At 36.8% G+C, this 13813-nt stretch overlaps 1 protein-coding gene and 1 long non-coding RNA gene across 4 annotated transcripts in view; one reads left to right on the top strand and one right to left on the bottom strand.

The window, feature by feature from the left end:
• PPP1R42 (protein phosphatase 1 regulatory subunit 42) overlaps positions 1-13813 on the top strand; it is a 76635-nt gene that overhangs the window by 27721 nt on the left and 35101 nt on the right. For all 3 annotated transcript variants that reach the window (XM_073229609.1, XM_036998152.2, XM_073229610.1), the window contains exons 4-5: positions 85-223; positions 1904-2020. In XM_073229609.1, coding sequence (XP_073085710.1) covers positions 85-223; positions 1904-2020 — 256 coding nt within the window. The remainder of the gene's footprint in view (positions 1-84; positions 224-1903; positions 2021-13813) is intronic.
• The window catches only part of LOC118968294 (uncharacterized), a 49043-nt gene continuing 36155 nt past the window's right edge, over positions 926-13813 (bottom strand). Inside the window, exon 4 of the long non-coding RNA XR_012128222.1 lies at positions 926-1650. This is a non-coding gene — a long non-coding RNA (uncharacterized lncRNA). The remainder of the gene's footprint in view (positions 1651-13813) is intronic.

Raw genomic sequence — 13813 nt, 5'->3', positions numbered from 1 at the left:
CAATGATTTTGCTATGTTTTTATCATGTTACAGACTATGATGTTCTCAGAATGTCTGTTTAAAATTATGCTTTATATTTTGCAGATATCTAGGAGGCAATTACATTGCTGTGATAGAAGGTTTAGAAGGATTAGAAGTACTAAGAGAGCTTCATGTTGAGAGTCAGAGGCTTCCCCTTGGAGAAAAGCTTCTGTTTGATCCAAGAACTCTTCATTCTATCGCAGTAGGCCACATTTAAGAATTCTGCAAAGAATATAGTGATTAACAGTTATAATAAAACAGGAAGGCAATGATGGTATATTTGGACATTGTACATATTCTGCATATCTGTAGGTCCCGTTGAGAATTTATTTGGGGGCTAAAACTAATTTTTCCAATATGATTTCTCAGAGACTAAGTGGCTGTAAAGTGGGGTAATAATGTCTGCCTCTAGAGTAACTGGAAGGATCAAAAGAAGGATGTGGAAAGGTTATGTAAAGGACAAACTTCTAGTACAGGTGCTAATTCATTAATAATTTTAACCTTGGCTATTATCATGACTAAAAATTTTAAATATAAGGGAAAAGCCTAAGGAAAGAGGAATACAGATTCGGCAAATTTTGAACAACCTAGAGCATCACTGCAATATAAGTCATTTTCTTGCTGGATTCTGATTTGACTGTGGATTGCCATATACAGGGCTCTGCCTCATGAGAAACAGGTAGATCTAGCACCAGATATTATGCTCCACCTGTCACCTGACATCCCATGTTAGTGTCACAATGAGTTGAGAAGCCAGAGGGTGCCACAGAGGCCTTTACTAATCCTTAAAATGGGATCTGTAAGAATATGCTACCTTCAATTCTAGGGCAAGAGATGAAAATGGAACATGGTTGTTTTATTTACAGATTTTGTTGGTTTTATTTTAGAGAGCCCAGAAACAGAAGGCAGTAGAAAGTTTTTGAACCTTAAAAGTGCTTTAAATTGGAAGAGAAAAGTGATCATGATTTCTATCCTACTCCTTTATCCTCTCCATAGAATCAACTGTGTCTCAGCTCAACCTCAACTGATCTAAGTAGACTGACCCCACTGTGGGGATTACTGATTTTATTAAAAATCACCGTTGAAAACATTTTGTTTTGCTCGATATTTGCAGAGATTTGAGCAGATTCCATAATTCTAAAAATAAGGTGTAATTTTTTAAGCTGTATTTCAAGTCTTAAAAGGTATCAGGAAGTATCTTCTCTGAAAGTTGGCTGTGTAGACACCTCAGTGGGTAGACTCCATCTTGGTAGAGATTCCTTGGCCTTAGATTTTAAAATGGTTTAGATTTAATGTTGCTTTATTACATATTTATGTCCTCATTAACAACTGATGTTGAATTTCTTGTTAATTAGCTAATATTTTAAGTGGCTTCTGAACATATGGACTGTGAAAACTATAGAGAGAGATAAAAACCAGGTATTTTTTCATTCTTGGTGATGTTGCTTATTTTAAAAAGCAAAGACAAAAATTATTTCCTCCTATGTAAGTACAAATCTTGGTGAAATTTAACTCAAAATGATAATTTGCTTAAACTGAAATAAGCATTTTTTTTCTACATTGTGTTAGCATTTATTGGGGCATCTTCTTTCTTTGTGTCTTGATTCTTGGCTTCTTTTTTCTCATATTCTGAAAGAGGAAAATTGGACTTATAAAGAAATTTAGACAAAATTGTGTTATAATTACCATAGTTCTAAAAGTTCAATCTGAAAAAAATATGGCATTGAAACAAAATCTGCATAGCTTTTATTTTCATACCTAAAGAGCAAAACAGCCTGAACTGATAAACCTTAAATTTTTCACTGATTAGGATTTCTGGTTCCTATATATAGTATTTAATTAGACTATTTTACCAATGCTAATTCAGTTATTTTTCTTACAGAAATCCCTCTCCATATTGAATATTAGCAATAATAATATTGATGACATAAGAGACTTAGAAATACTGGGGAATCTTCATCAGCTTATAGCAGTTGACAACCAACTTCTGCATGTGAAGGTAATGTAAAGAAAAACTAATACAAAAATATTTACATGAACTGTGATAAAAAATGTACTTACTTTTGCAGATATCTATAAAATGTAATATTTTTAAAGCTATTCTGGATTTGTTCTAAAAATAACATGTCTCTACTTCTGACTACATTTATTTGCATAATTCTGCCCTCTTACCTGGTTTTCTCTTCCTTACCCAATGCCTCCATCCCACACCAACAGAAAAAAGTTCCCTAAAAAGGAACTGTATACCTTTCCTGTCTGTATTATTTTTCCATCAAATGTTTCCCTCTAAAACTAGATTTCTTGCCCCTTAACTGTGATCTCCCAATGAATGGCTTTCTAGTAACTGTGACTGGATATGAACTCTCTCTTGGCTGCTCTTCCTTGGGGAAGCATCTGGATCTTGAAATTGTTCTAATTTGCACTAGCTACAGTTATGTATGTTATGTCATATCATGTCATATTCATTCAATTGTTCATTCATTCAAATATGCCAATGAGTTTCTGTGAATAATGCATCCACTCCATGGGAAATGGAAACAAAGTAACCAATCACACACACTCACTTTTCTTGGGGAGAAAATGGTGGAAAATTCCAGTCTCCCAAACTGGCATCAATCTTAAGTGCAAGATAAGTAATTTTCCTAAATGTTTTTGTAAGTCCAGATTCTGCACACAATTCTTGGCAATAAAATGTTCCATAATGAGTGGTGACTATATCTTCAAAGATCTGGCTAACTGTTAATTATCACAATTACTAAGATTCATTGCAGTTATTGTCATTACATCTGAAGTCTTATTCTATTACGCTTTACACTCTGGACATAAAAGGAGAATTTGATTACAGAACAAAAATCCTAGCCTCCAAATCATCCCAAAGGAAGTTTTTCTGAATGATATTATGACCAAACTATTTTGCCTACAAAGATTAATTGTAGGCCATGTAAATAATACACCAGGATAAGTGTGTATCCTGAATAAAATGCCTTCATTACTGTTGATTGTTCAGTCTAATGATCAATGTCTAAATAACCCTTATTATTTATTTATTTCACTTGATGTCACCTCATCTGTGTAGCTTTTCCTGAACCTCCCCACCAAGTTGATCTATTCAGAAATATTTACTTAGTATATGTGTGCCAGCCACTGTTACAGGCCCTTGGAGAAACATTTTCTAGGCACTGAGGGTACCATGATAAATAAGACAGACAGCATCTTTACCCGCAAAGAGCTTACATTACAGTGACACAGGGAAGGGAATAGTCAGAAAACAAGCAGAGAAGACTGTGAAAAGTGCTATGAAGGAGTTAAATAAGATGACATAATGGAAAAGAGCTCAGTGGATATTTTAGATCAGGTTATCAAAAAAGGCCTCTGAGGAAATGACATTTATGCTGAGATCTGAAGGATAATAAAAAAGAAATCTGTACAAAAAGCTAGGGAAGGAAAATGCCAGACACAGGGAAAAGCAGATTGCAAATCTGAGGCCAAAGAGAACTTAGTGTTCTAGGAATGAAAAAGAAGCCAGTTCACTGTGATAGGACCCCAGTACTTAGCTCAGTTTCTGAGACACTGTAGGTGCTCAATAAATAATTATTGAATAACTGAAGAGGCAACAATACAAAATAAGATTAGAAAGGAAGGTATAGGGGCCAGATCATAAAGGTTCTTTTAGGCCATGGTCATGAGTTTGACTTTATTCAGTACAATTCCTATTAACATACTAATGCATTTTTCACAGAACCAGAACAAATAATCCTAAAATTTGTATAGCACTGCAAAAGACCCCAAGTAGCCAAATCTTGAGAAAGAACAAGATTAGGGATATCATGCTCCTTGATTTAAAATTACTACAAAGCTACAGTAATCAAAATAGTATGGTACTGGCACAAAAATAGATACATAGATCAATAGAATAGACTGAGAGTCCAGAAATAAACCCACACTTTAATGGTCAGTTGATAGATGACAAGGATGGCAAGAATATGCAAAGGACAGTCTCTTCAGTCTCTTCAATATATGGTGGACATGCTACATGCAAACTGGACAGCTACATGCAAAAGAATGAAGCTGAATCACTGTTTTACACCATATATACAATAAACTTGAAATGGATCAAGAACCTAAATATAAAACCAGAAACAATAAAACTCTTAGAAGAAAACATAGGTAGAAACTGTCAAATATTGGCATTAGTAATTTTTTTTCTGGGTATGTCTCCCCAGGCAAGGGAAACAAAAGCAAAAATGAATAAGTGGGACTATATTAAACTAAAAATCTTTTGCACAGTGAAGGGCCATTTAAACAAAAAGGCAGCCTACTGTATGGGGGAACATACTTGTAAATAATATATCCAATAAGGGGCTAATATTCCAAATATATAAAGAACTCATACAATTCAACACCAAAAAAATAAATAAACCTATTAAAGAATGGGCAGAGGACCTGAATAAACTTTTTCCAAAGAAAACATACAGATGGCCAACAGGCACATTTCAAGATGCTTAACATCAGTAATCATCAGGGAAATGCAAATCAAAACCACGATTAGATAGCACCTTACACCAGTCATAATACCTAGTATCAAAATCACAAGAAACAACAAGTGTTGGGAAGGATGTGGAAAAAAGGGAACCCTCATTTACTATTAGTGGGAATGTAAGCTGGTGCAGCCACTATGGAAAGCAGTATGGTGGTTTCTCAAAAGAACTATAATTAGAAATACCACACAACCCAATAATTTCACTTCTGGGAATCTACCCCAAGAAAAGAATCAATAATTCCAAAAGATATATGCACTCTTATGTTTATCACAGCATTATTTACAATAGCCAAGATATGGAAGCAACCTGGGTCCATTGGTAGATAAATGGATAAAAAAGATGTACATATATAAAATAGAATATTAGTCATAAAAAGGATGAAATCTTACCATTTGTAACATGGATGGACCTAGAGTGTATTATGTATTATGTTAAGTGAAATAAATCATACAGAGAAAGACAAATACCATATAATTTACTTATATGTAGAACCAAAAGCAAACAAAACATAGACGCATAGGCAGAGAACAGATTGGTGGTTGCCAAAGGAGTGGGGGTGGGGGATGGGTGAAATAGGTAAAGGGAAAAATTAGAATGTTGGATATCTTCATTTGTGTGATGGTTACATGAATGTATACACATGTCAAAATTTATCAAGCTGTGCACTAAGATTTGCATATTTTATTAAATGGATCTTAATATAAAAATATAATTTAAACAGTGTTAAACAGAAAACCAAAAAAAAAAAAAAAACCCAAAATGGAATCAGAATTATCAGACTTTAAAATGTGGAAGACTTTAGAATAATGTCTTCAAAGTTTTGAGGTAAAAATAATCTCAATCTTTAATTATATACTCAGTCAATTTTTCGATCAATTATGAAGTATAAGACACTGAACATGCAAGCTCTCAAAAAATATTTACTTCCCACATGCCCTTTCTCAGGTAACTCTTAGAAAATGTGTTCACCCAAACAAAGAGAAAGCAAGGAACTGGGGAGACATGCAATAAGGATATTCCCCAAATGAATTTGGAGGGAATTTGAAATGAAGGGAAGTGCTAGAATATTATCTACCAGGCCAGGTTGTGGCAGGCAGAATTAGTGATAAATACATAAAAACTAGGGAAATAAATAATAACCAATTTTGAATTCTAGGGAAAATAAGCAATCAGTGCATTATGTGACTTAGCTTTGAAGGATATATATGTGAGCTTAAAAATATAGTCAATATTAACAATTTTAGTTTAATTTTGGTTCTTTTTAGAAACCAAACAGCTACATTGATAGGATGAGGGAAGGAAAGTGTAGTAGGAGTTAGAGTGGTACTTAGGAGAATTATATCATCTTCCATAGTAGGAATTCAGTAGATAAATATCTAAGATTTAAAAATCAATAAATATCAGTTGTTATTCAGCAATTTGGAGGCAAGTGTGTGTCATAACAGCTGAAAAGTTGAAAGTGGTTTTGCAAAAGGCCTCATGTACTTTTTAAGTTATGTTATAAACTTTATGGTCTTACTTGTTTTAAACTGTGTTGATTACATTGCTTTGATTTTTTTTTTTTTTTTTTTTTTGAGAGGGCATCTCTCATATTTATTGATCAAATGGTTGTTAACAACAGTAAAATTCAGTATAGGGGGGTCAACGCTCAATGTACAATCATTAATCCATCTCAAGCCTAATTCTCGTCAGTCTCCAATCTTCTGAAGCATAACGAACAAGTTCTTACATGGTGAACGAATTCTTACATAGTGAATAAATTCTTACATGGTGAACAGTACAAGGGCAGTCATCACAGAAACTTTTGGTTTTGATCATGCAATATGACCTATAAACAATCAGGTCAAATATGAATATTCGTTTGATTTTTGTACTTGATCTATATGTTGATCCCCCATTTCTCCTACTATTATTATTATTTTTATTTTTGATAAAATGCTGAAGTGGTAGGTAGATGCAAGATAAAGGTAGAAAACATAGTTTAGTGCTGTAAGAAGGCAAATGTAGATGATCAGATGATCAGGTGTGTGCCTATGGACTAAGTATTAATCCAGGCTAGACAAGGGCATCAAGACATCCACGGATGCAGAAGATTTCTCTCAAAGCAGGGGGGGTGAGGTTCTGAGCCTCACCTCTGTTGATCCCCAAATTCTCACCTGATGGCCCCCCTGCGACTGTGCCTGTCTTAGGTTGTTCCTCCCTTGAGGAATCTTACCCGTCTCTGGCTAACCAGTCATCTTCCGGGGCCATACAGGGAAATGTAAAGTTGGTAAGTGAGAGAGAAGCCATATTGTTTGCAAAGGTTAGCTTTTTACTTCTTTGCAGATTTATGCCCTGTGGCTTCTATGCCCAGCACTTGTCTCAAGGTATCTTTACCACCTGGAGGAATTATGATACTCGGTAAATTCGATATGAGGCACGAATTCTATTTAAGGGTTGTAATTAGGAAGGAAGAAGAAAAGCTATAGATGTAGCATACGAAGGAAACTTGGGAGGATTGATTATTTCTTTGACATATCTTCTTGTATAGTACCTTAAGTATGTATAGGTTTTAAACTACTAACTAATTTGCACACATATATTAACATAATAGGAATACGGTGACATAAACAAAGCAAATCTATAATTACCATCCATCTCCAGTGAAGCCAAGAAAACCATTTAGGCACCCTAGGCATTTGTGAAAATTTATCTATGATATGATGGATATTGTCCAACTGTACTTGAACCATCAGACAAATTAAAGCAGCCCATTTCTGGGATCTGTTCACATCCCATATGTTCTTTTAACCATAGATAGTCTATAGTCATGAGATTTTGGAGTGCTACAACTTGCACCCCTCCCAACTCCTGGTTGAGTTCCAACAGTACAGATCCGGTCAAATTCGTTGTCTCACTGTATGCACATGCCAGCCTAGACATCTCCCTCCTCATTCTTATGGCAAGTCCAGGAGATGGTGGGCACCAGGAGATGCAGCCACAGCCGCAGCATCGTCTGAATCCCTGTGGAGGCTTTTTGATGATCATCCCCCGGCACAAGTCCTCCAGAGAGTGCTGATGCCGGAAGCTCCTCCTCATATCGTATCTTAGTTCATTTTCTGGGTATCCAAGCTAGGCCTTGATCTCCTGCATAGAAACAAACAGACCCTTTGCCCACACTTTGACATGCCCTCTATACCACTGTGCAGAACTCATTGGAGGTCAGCACACAGTAACTGCTTTTTTTTTTTTTTTTTTTTTAAATTAAGAGAAAGGAATATTATCAGAAAAGAGTACCTCCATAGCTGATCATCTGACACCCTTTAAGTGATCAACATTAAGGATATTTAAAGCATGCGTTGATCTTTGATTTACCAATAGTTTTATCCTGTTAAGGAGTAATCCCCCTTTTCCTTCTTTCTTTCTTTCTTTCTTTTTTTTTTTTTTTTTTTAATTTTTAATCTACACTTACATGAAGAATACTATGTTTACTATGCTCTCCCCTATATCAGGTCCCCCCTAACAACCACATTACGGTTACTGTCCATCAGCTTCATTGCTTTGATTTTTAAAAAGAATGAATTGTTGGTACAGAACAACTGGCTAATATGTTATCATATATAACCATATCCCCCATTAGACTGAGAGCTTTTAAAAGCAAGGAATTGTTGATTTCAAGATTCCCTGGAGGTCAGCCCAGTGCCTGGCACACAGTGGGCACCTACTATATGTTTATAGAATTAATGAATATAGGAACAATAAAAAATATTCAACTATCTAGGGAAAGAATGCAAACTATTCAACAAGTCCCAGAGGCTGGGATATGCCAAAAGTTGCTTTTCTTTTCCATAGAGAGGAGATATCCAAAGAGGAGAATGAATGAAATCTCAAGTTCTTTTACTTCCAGTAGGAAGACATAAGCAATTAAAAATGCCTAGACACAGCTTCCTGGAAGTCTGAATACAGACTTCCCTGGGGTTCATTTGAAAAGTGCTTTTGTGGTCCATGATATCCTCTGAACACTTAGTCAAAAGTTATGTTAAAGTTTAGCATCAGAATGTTAACTTGTTTCTCAGTACATGTTTTGGGGATTAGTGTCTCCATTTTGGGGCTTTATTTTTTCTATTCTTTATGCTCATTGATCAAAGTTGCCCAAAAGCTGCCGATATCAAACCATGTGCCATGGGAGAGAAAGCTCAACATGCCATGCACACGGTTGCTGACATCCATCCTAAAAGTCTTCAGCAACAGACAGCTTTTTGCCCTGGAGAAAAAGAAGTGGAAATCATTAGAGAATCCTAATAAAGCCACTATAATTACCAAGGTCTTTAGCACTCAGAACAGCTGCTTTTGTATGGACATCCATAGGTAACTCAAATGCACCTATAGAAAATACATGAAATAATTTAAAATATGAAAAAAATATGGTCTTTTAGGATGGTTAAGTAATCTTGAACCATCCAATAAAGACTCTCCAGTCAAGGTTTGAGCTGTGAGAAAGACGTTTAAGAAAAATAAAAAGGAACATATATAACAAGGAAAAGTACTATCATAGCAACTGGAATCCCGCAGCTCTGTGAAAGGAATAAGAAAAGGAATGTCCCTTGCTAGACATTGGGAAATATAGACATTCTCAGAAAATGCCCATAGTCTACTAAGGGTCCTAGAGCCACAGAAGAAAGGGCTACATTAGAGGAAGAAATGTAGATATTGACCTGGAAGAGCTGGGTGTCCACGTGGCTTCCGTCCTTCCTGATGTTTGGGATTTAATTCCCTTTCCTTTCACTTCTACAGACCCGTAGCTGCCAAGGACTCCTTCCTGCAACATCCTCTCATCCTGCCTTCATGTCTCTTTTTTTTTAACTGAAGTACTGATATACAATCTTACACTGGTTTCAAGTATACAACACAGTGGTTCAAGAGTTACCCATAGTCTTAAATCCTTACCCCAAGTAGTGTGACTACTATCTGTCAGCATAGGAAGATGTTACAGAATCATTTGGCTATATTCGCTATGCTATACCTGCCTTCATCTCTCTTATTCCCTAGTCCAAAGCTGGTCCAGGGAAGACTTGGGGCAGGAAAGGGTGAAGGTGAGGTAGCAAATGAGTAGAGGAAGAAACAGAAGAAAAGATAAATCCTGCCATTCCTTTCTCCTTCCATATCTGAGGTGCCTCTAATCAGCAAATCTTTTGAAACAGTTCCATATAATTTCTCCCTTATAATTCCTGTCCTGCTTCTAATCTCGGATGCATGCATTCATTGGTTTCTTCTTATCTATCCATTCCGAGCACCTACCATGTGGCAGCACTTGCTAGACAATGGGAGAGACAATATGAAGCAAAAACAGATATGGTCCCTGGCCTCAAAGAGCTGTCAGCATTGAGGGGAAGAGAAACATTAGGTACACAATCGTCCAAACACAAATATAAAATTGCACCTATGACAAGTACTACAAAGGAGAAGTATGTGGATCTGAGAGCTTATAGCAGAGATTAGCTCAGTGAAGGCTTCCTTTAGGAAGGGATTGCTGGACTGAGCTGTGAGAGAATAGGAGAGCTTACCAGGTAAAGAGAATAACAAGTGCAAGGCCCTGGGACAGGTGAGTGCAAGATAAAGATGAGGGACAGGGGAACTCTACTGCACTGTTGGCGGGAATGTAAACTAGTTCAGCCATTGTGGAAAGCAGTATGGAAGTTGCTCAAAAAACTAAAAATACAAATACAATTTGACCCAGAAATTCCACTCCTAGGAATTTACCCTAAGAATGCAGGAGCCCAGTTTGAAAAAGACATATGCACCCCTATGTTTATCACAGCACTATTTATAATAGCCAAGATATGGAAGCAACCTAAGTGTCCATTAGTAGATGAAGGAATAAGGAAGATGTGGTACATATACACAATGGAATATTATTTAGCCATAAGAAGAAAACAAATCCTACCATTTGCAACAACATGGATGCAGCTAGAGGGTATTATGCTCAGTGAAATAAGCCAGGTGGAGAAGGACAAGTACCAAATGATTTCCCTCATTTGTGGAGTAAAACAACGAAACAAAACTGAAGGAACAAAACATCAGCAGACTCACAGACTCCAAGAAGGGACTAGCAGTTACCAAAGGGAAGGAGGTGGGAAGGGTGGGTAAGGAAGGAGGGAGAAGGGGATTAAGGAGCATTATGATTAGCACACATAATGTAGTGGGGGTCATGGGGAAGGCAGTATAGCACAGAGAAGACAGGCAGTGACTCTATAGCATCTGACTATGCTGATACACAGTGACTGCAATGGGGAGTGGAGGGAGCTTGATAATATGGGTGAACGTAGTAACCACAATGCTGCTCATGTGAAACCTTCGTAAGATTGCATATCAATGGCACCTTAATAAAAAATAAAAATAATAATAAAAAAAGATGAGGGACAGGAAAGAGAGAGGGAAGGTGGAGCATAGTGCAAATAGAAGCTGGTGGGTAGATGGGACACATAAGTCATGACAGAGTTTTGGTTTTATACTAAGAACAATGGGGAGTCAAGTAACTATAGATTTGCACTTTGTAAAGATCAGAATGGCTACCGTGTGAAGAACAGATCGGAAGAGGCCAAGCTAGTAAGTGAAAGATGGTGAAAACTTGAATAGGACTGGGGTGGAAATGGAGTGAATAAACCATAGAGCTGTTAAGGAAGTAAAGTGGACAGGACTTGGTAATGAGTTGGATATTAGGGAGTGTGGAAGAAAGAAAGAGGTCAAGAATGGTTCTTGGCTTCTGCCTTGCACATTGGAATATAGGGAATTCAAGAATCAGGTTTGGGGGAAATTAAGATCATGAGTTTTGATCATATAGAGTTTGAGTTGCCTTTGAAATGTTCCAGAGAAAATATTAAGTAGACAATTGGATATATGAGGCCAGAGCTCAGTAGACAGAAGAATGTGGGAGTCTTCAGCATATTGGTTAAGTGGTCACCACAACTGCCATCACGATGAGAATGCCTAGGTACGGGAGAAGAGAGTATGATGAAATGCTCAATATTGCTTCCCAGAAAAATCAGGTTCTTCTGCTTACATATAGATGACCCCTCCTTCCTTGGTGTAATAGATGTTTTACTCTTTTCATCAACATAACCATTCTTTTTCTACAGGGTCTGCATATAAATGGAGGTGGTGGGTTACAGAAAAACATTTTTCTAACAATGATTTTACATCATGTTGTGGTCCAGGGAAGGAAAACAAATGCTATTTGAAAGGGATAAAGGTAGATTATAGAAAAGAAAACAAGTAAATTAATACCTGATGGTCTGTCACAGGGATACCTGCTCCTGATCTCAGAGGAAGCTGCAGTACTTGGGAAACATGGTGATGCATTATTGGGAGGTGTTATAACATGACCACCTCACAGATACACTGAGCTTTTTCTCATTAAATCGGTTGTTTTTATGGACTAACTCGGGCAACAGTCCACCAGGTATAATAGTTCTGTTCATTATGAGATGTGTTCTCAGTTCTCAAACGCAGCTTTTAGAAAACTGCCTGTTTATACATTGGGGATTTCTACAGTCAGAGATTTGTTACTTGTGGGGTTAGAGATCCATGCAAGATCCAGGGAACCTGCAAGAATATGGAATCACAAAGCCATAAAGGGAACAGTCAATAGGGTTAGATGCTCCAAAGAACTGAGACTGAGAAAATCCAAGATTGGCAATGGACAGCTTGGTGATAAGGTTAGCAGTGCCTATTCAGAAGCACCAGGCTACAGGAATGCTCAGTGATTGAAGTAGAGGCAGTGCTCCAGACCCTTTAACTCCAAATGTGGTGCTAGGATCAGAAGTACCAACATCATAAATTCAGAATCTCAGCTGCTTCTCTAGACCTAAAAAATCAAAGCCATCGTAAAATCCCTACATAATTCCTAAGCACATAAAAGTCTGTGAAGCACTGGTGTGGACTACTCTTTCAAGAAGTGTGCTGATGGTAGGGAGACAGGATAAAAGCCAGAGGAGGAGAGATTGGAAATGGAAATGCAAGAGCTAAAGAAGATCCCAAGATGAGGAAAACTCTGGAGAAGGAGAGAATCAAAATAATTGATTAATCTGGGAAAAGAAATGGGACTCTTTGTTGAGAAAACTGGGAAAGAGGAATGGAAGAGAAAGTATAATGACAGACAACTGAGAAAATTCTGTGGGTGCTGACCCAGTTCTCCCCATTAAAATTCATGGCAAAGTCAACCACTGAGGAGGAGAAGAGAGATTGTAGATCGAACAACACTCCATAGTTTAAAAACTTTAACTTACATGGCTCTAGTTTAAATGACATTTGCTTTTGGTTAACATTTCTTTGCATTTTTTTCTATAAATCCTTTAAATAGGTATGCATCAATGTATTAGAATATCAAATACTTAAATAACCATTTACTATAAAACTTTTGCACTTTTGCACATAGCTTGATGAGCCATACACTTCACTAGAAACAACATTGCTGACACTTTTAAATCAAATAAACATCATAGTTGCAAGAATGTACAAAAACTTGAAGGAACAAAAAAATGTTAATCTTTACCTACAGTTTTTATGTCTACAAAGCTTGGTATATCAATATAATGATCTGAAAAGTTTATCTCACAGTCAGATATATTAGTGATTTACTCCATAGGTTTTCTGATGACCATTTATCATGAGGTAAAGTATCTTCAGAATGAATAGAGGAAATCAAAAATTTGACATACTTGCCTCTTATATAAACTAAATATTTGATTTATAAGGCACAAACGAACAAACCTCTATGGCCTGTCATGTTTTTCCAGTTTCTAATTTATTCAACCTCTGCTCAATATTGATCCTGACAAGCACAGTAACCCAAAGATAAATTTATTCGCTCCATAGTTTAGTCAGGAACACGCCAAAAATTATAGATTTTTCCAGGCAGATGATGACAGGCAGTCAGGGGGATGACAAATGGCTGTCTTTAAATTTAGTTAGAACAGTTGGGCCAGACATTTCCGATAAAGATTGGAGCATGCTGGTCAAATACAGGTTCATCAGTGGCCATCATTAATTGTAGAGCAAGCATTGCCGGTGCTGCAGGGGCCCATCTAGAGCTTAGGCACCAGCCCTGCATGGGAAATAGAACTGGCTCCCCAGTATTTCACAGCACTCCTTTAAGTGATAGCATGACATGATCATTTATCAAACAGAGACTGTCCAGAAAAGTGTCTGCTCCCTTTAGTAACTTATTGAAGGGCAGGAAAGTGAAAGCATTTTATTAAAGACAGGAAGGCAAT

This window comes from Manis javanica, chromosome 2, assembly GCF_040802235.1.
Source record: "Manis javanica isolate MJ-LG chromosome 2, MJ_LKY, whole genome shotgun sequence".
NCBI classification, from domain to species: Eukaryota; Metazoa; Chordata; class Mammalia; order Pholidota; family Manidae; genus Manis; species Manis javanica.
Note: the sequence above shows the minus strand (reverse complement) of the source record. Positions and strands in the feature narration are given on the sequence as shown.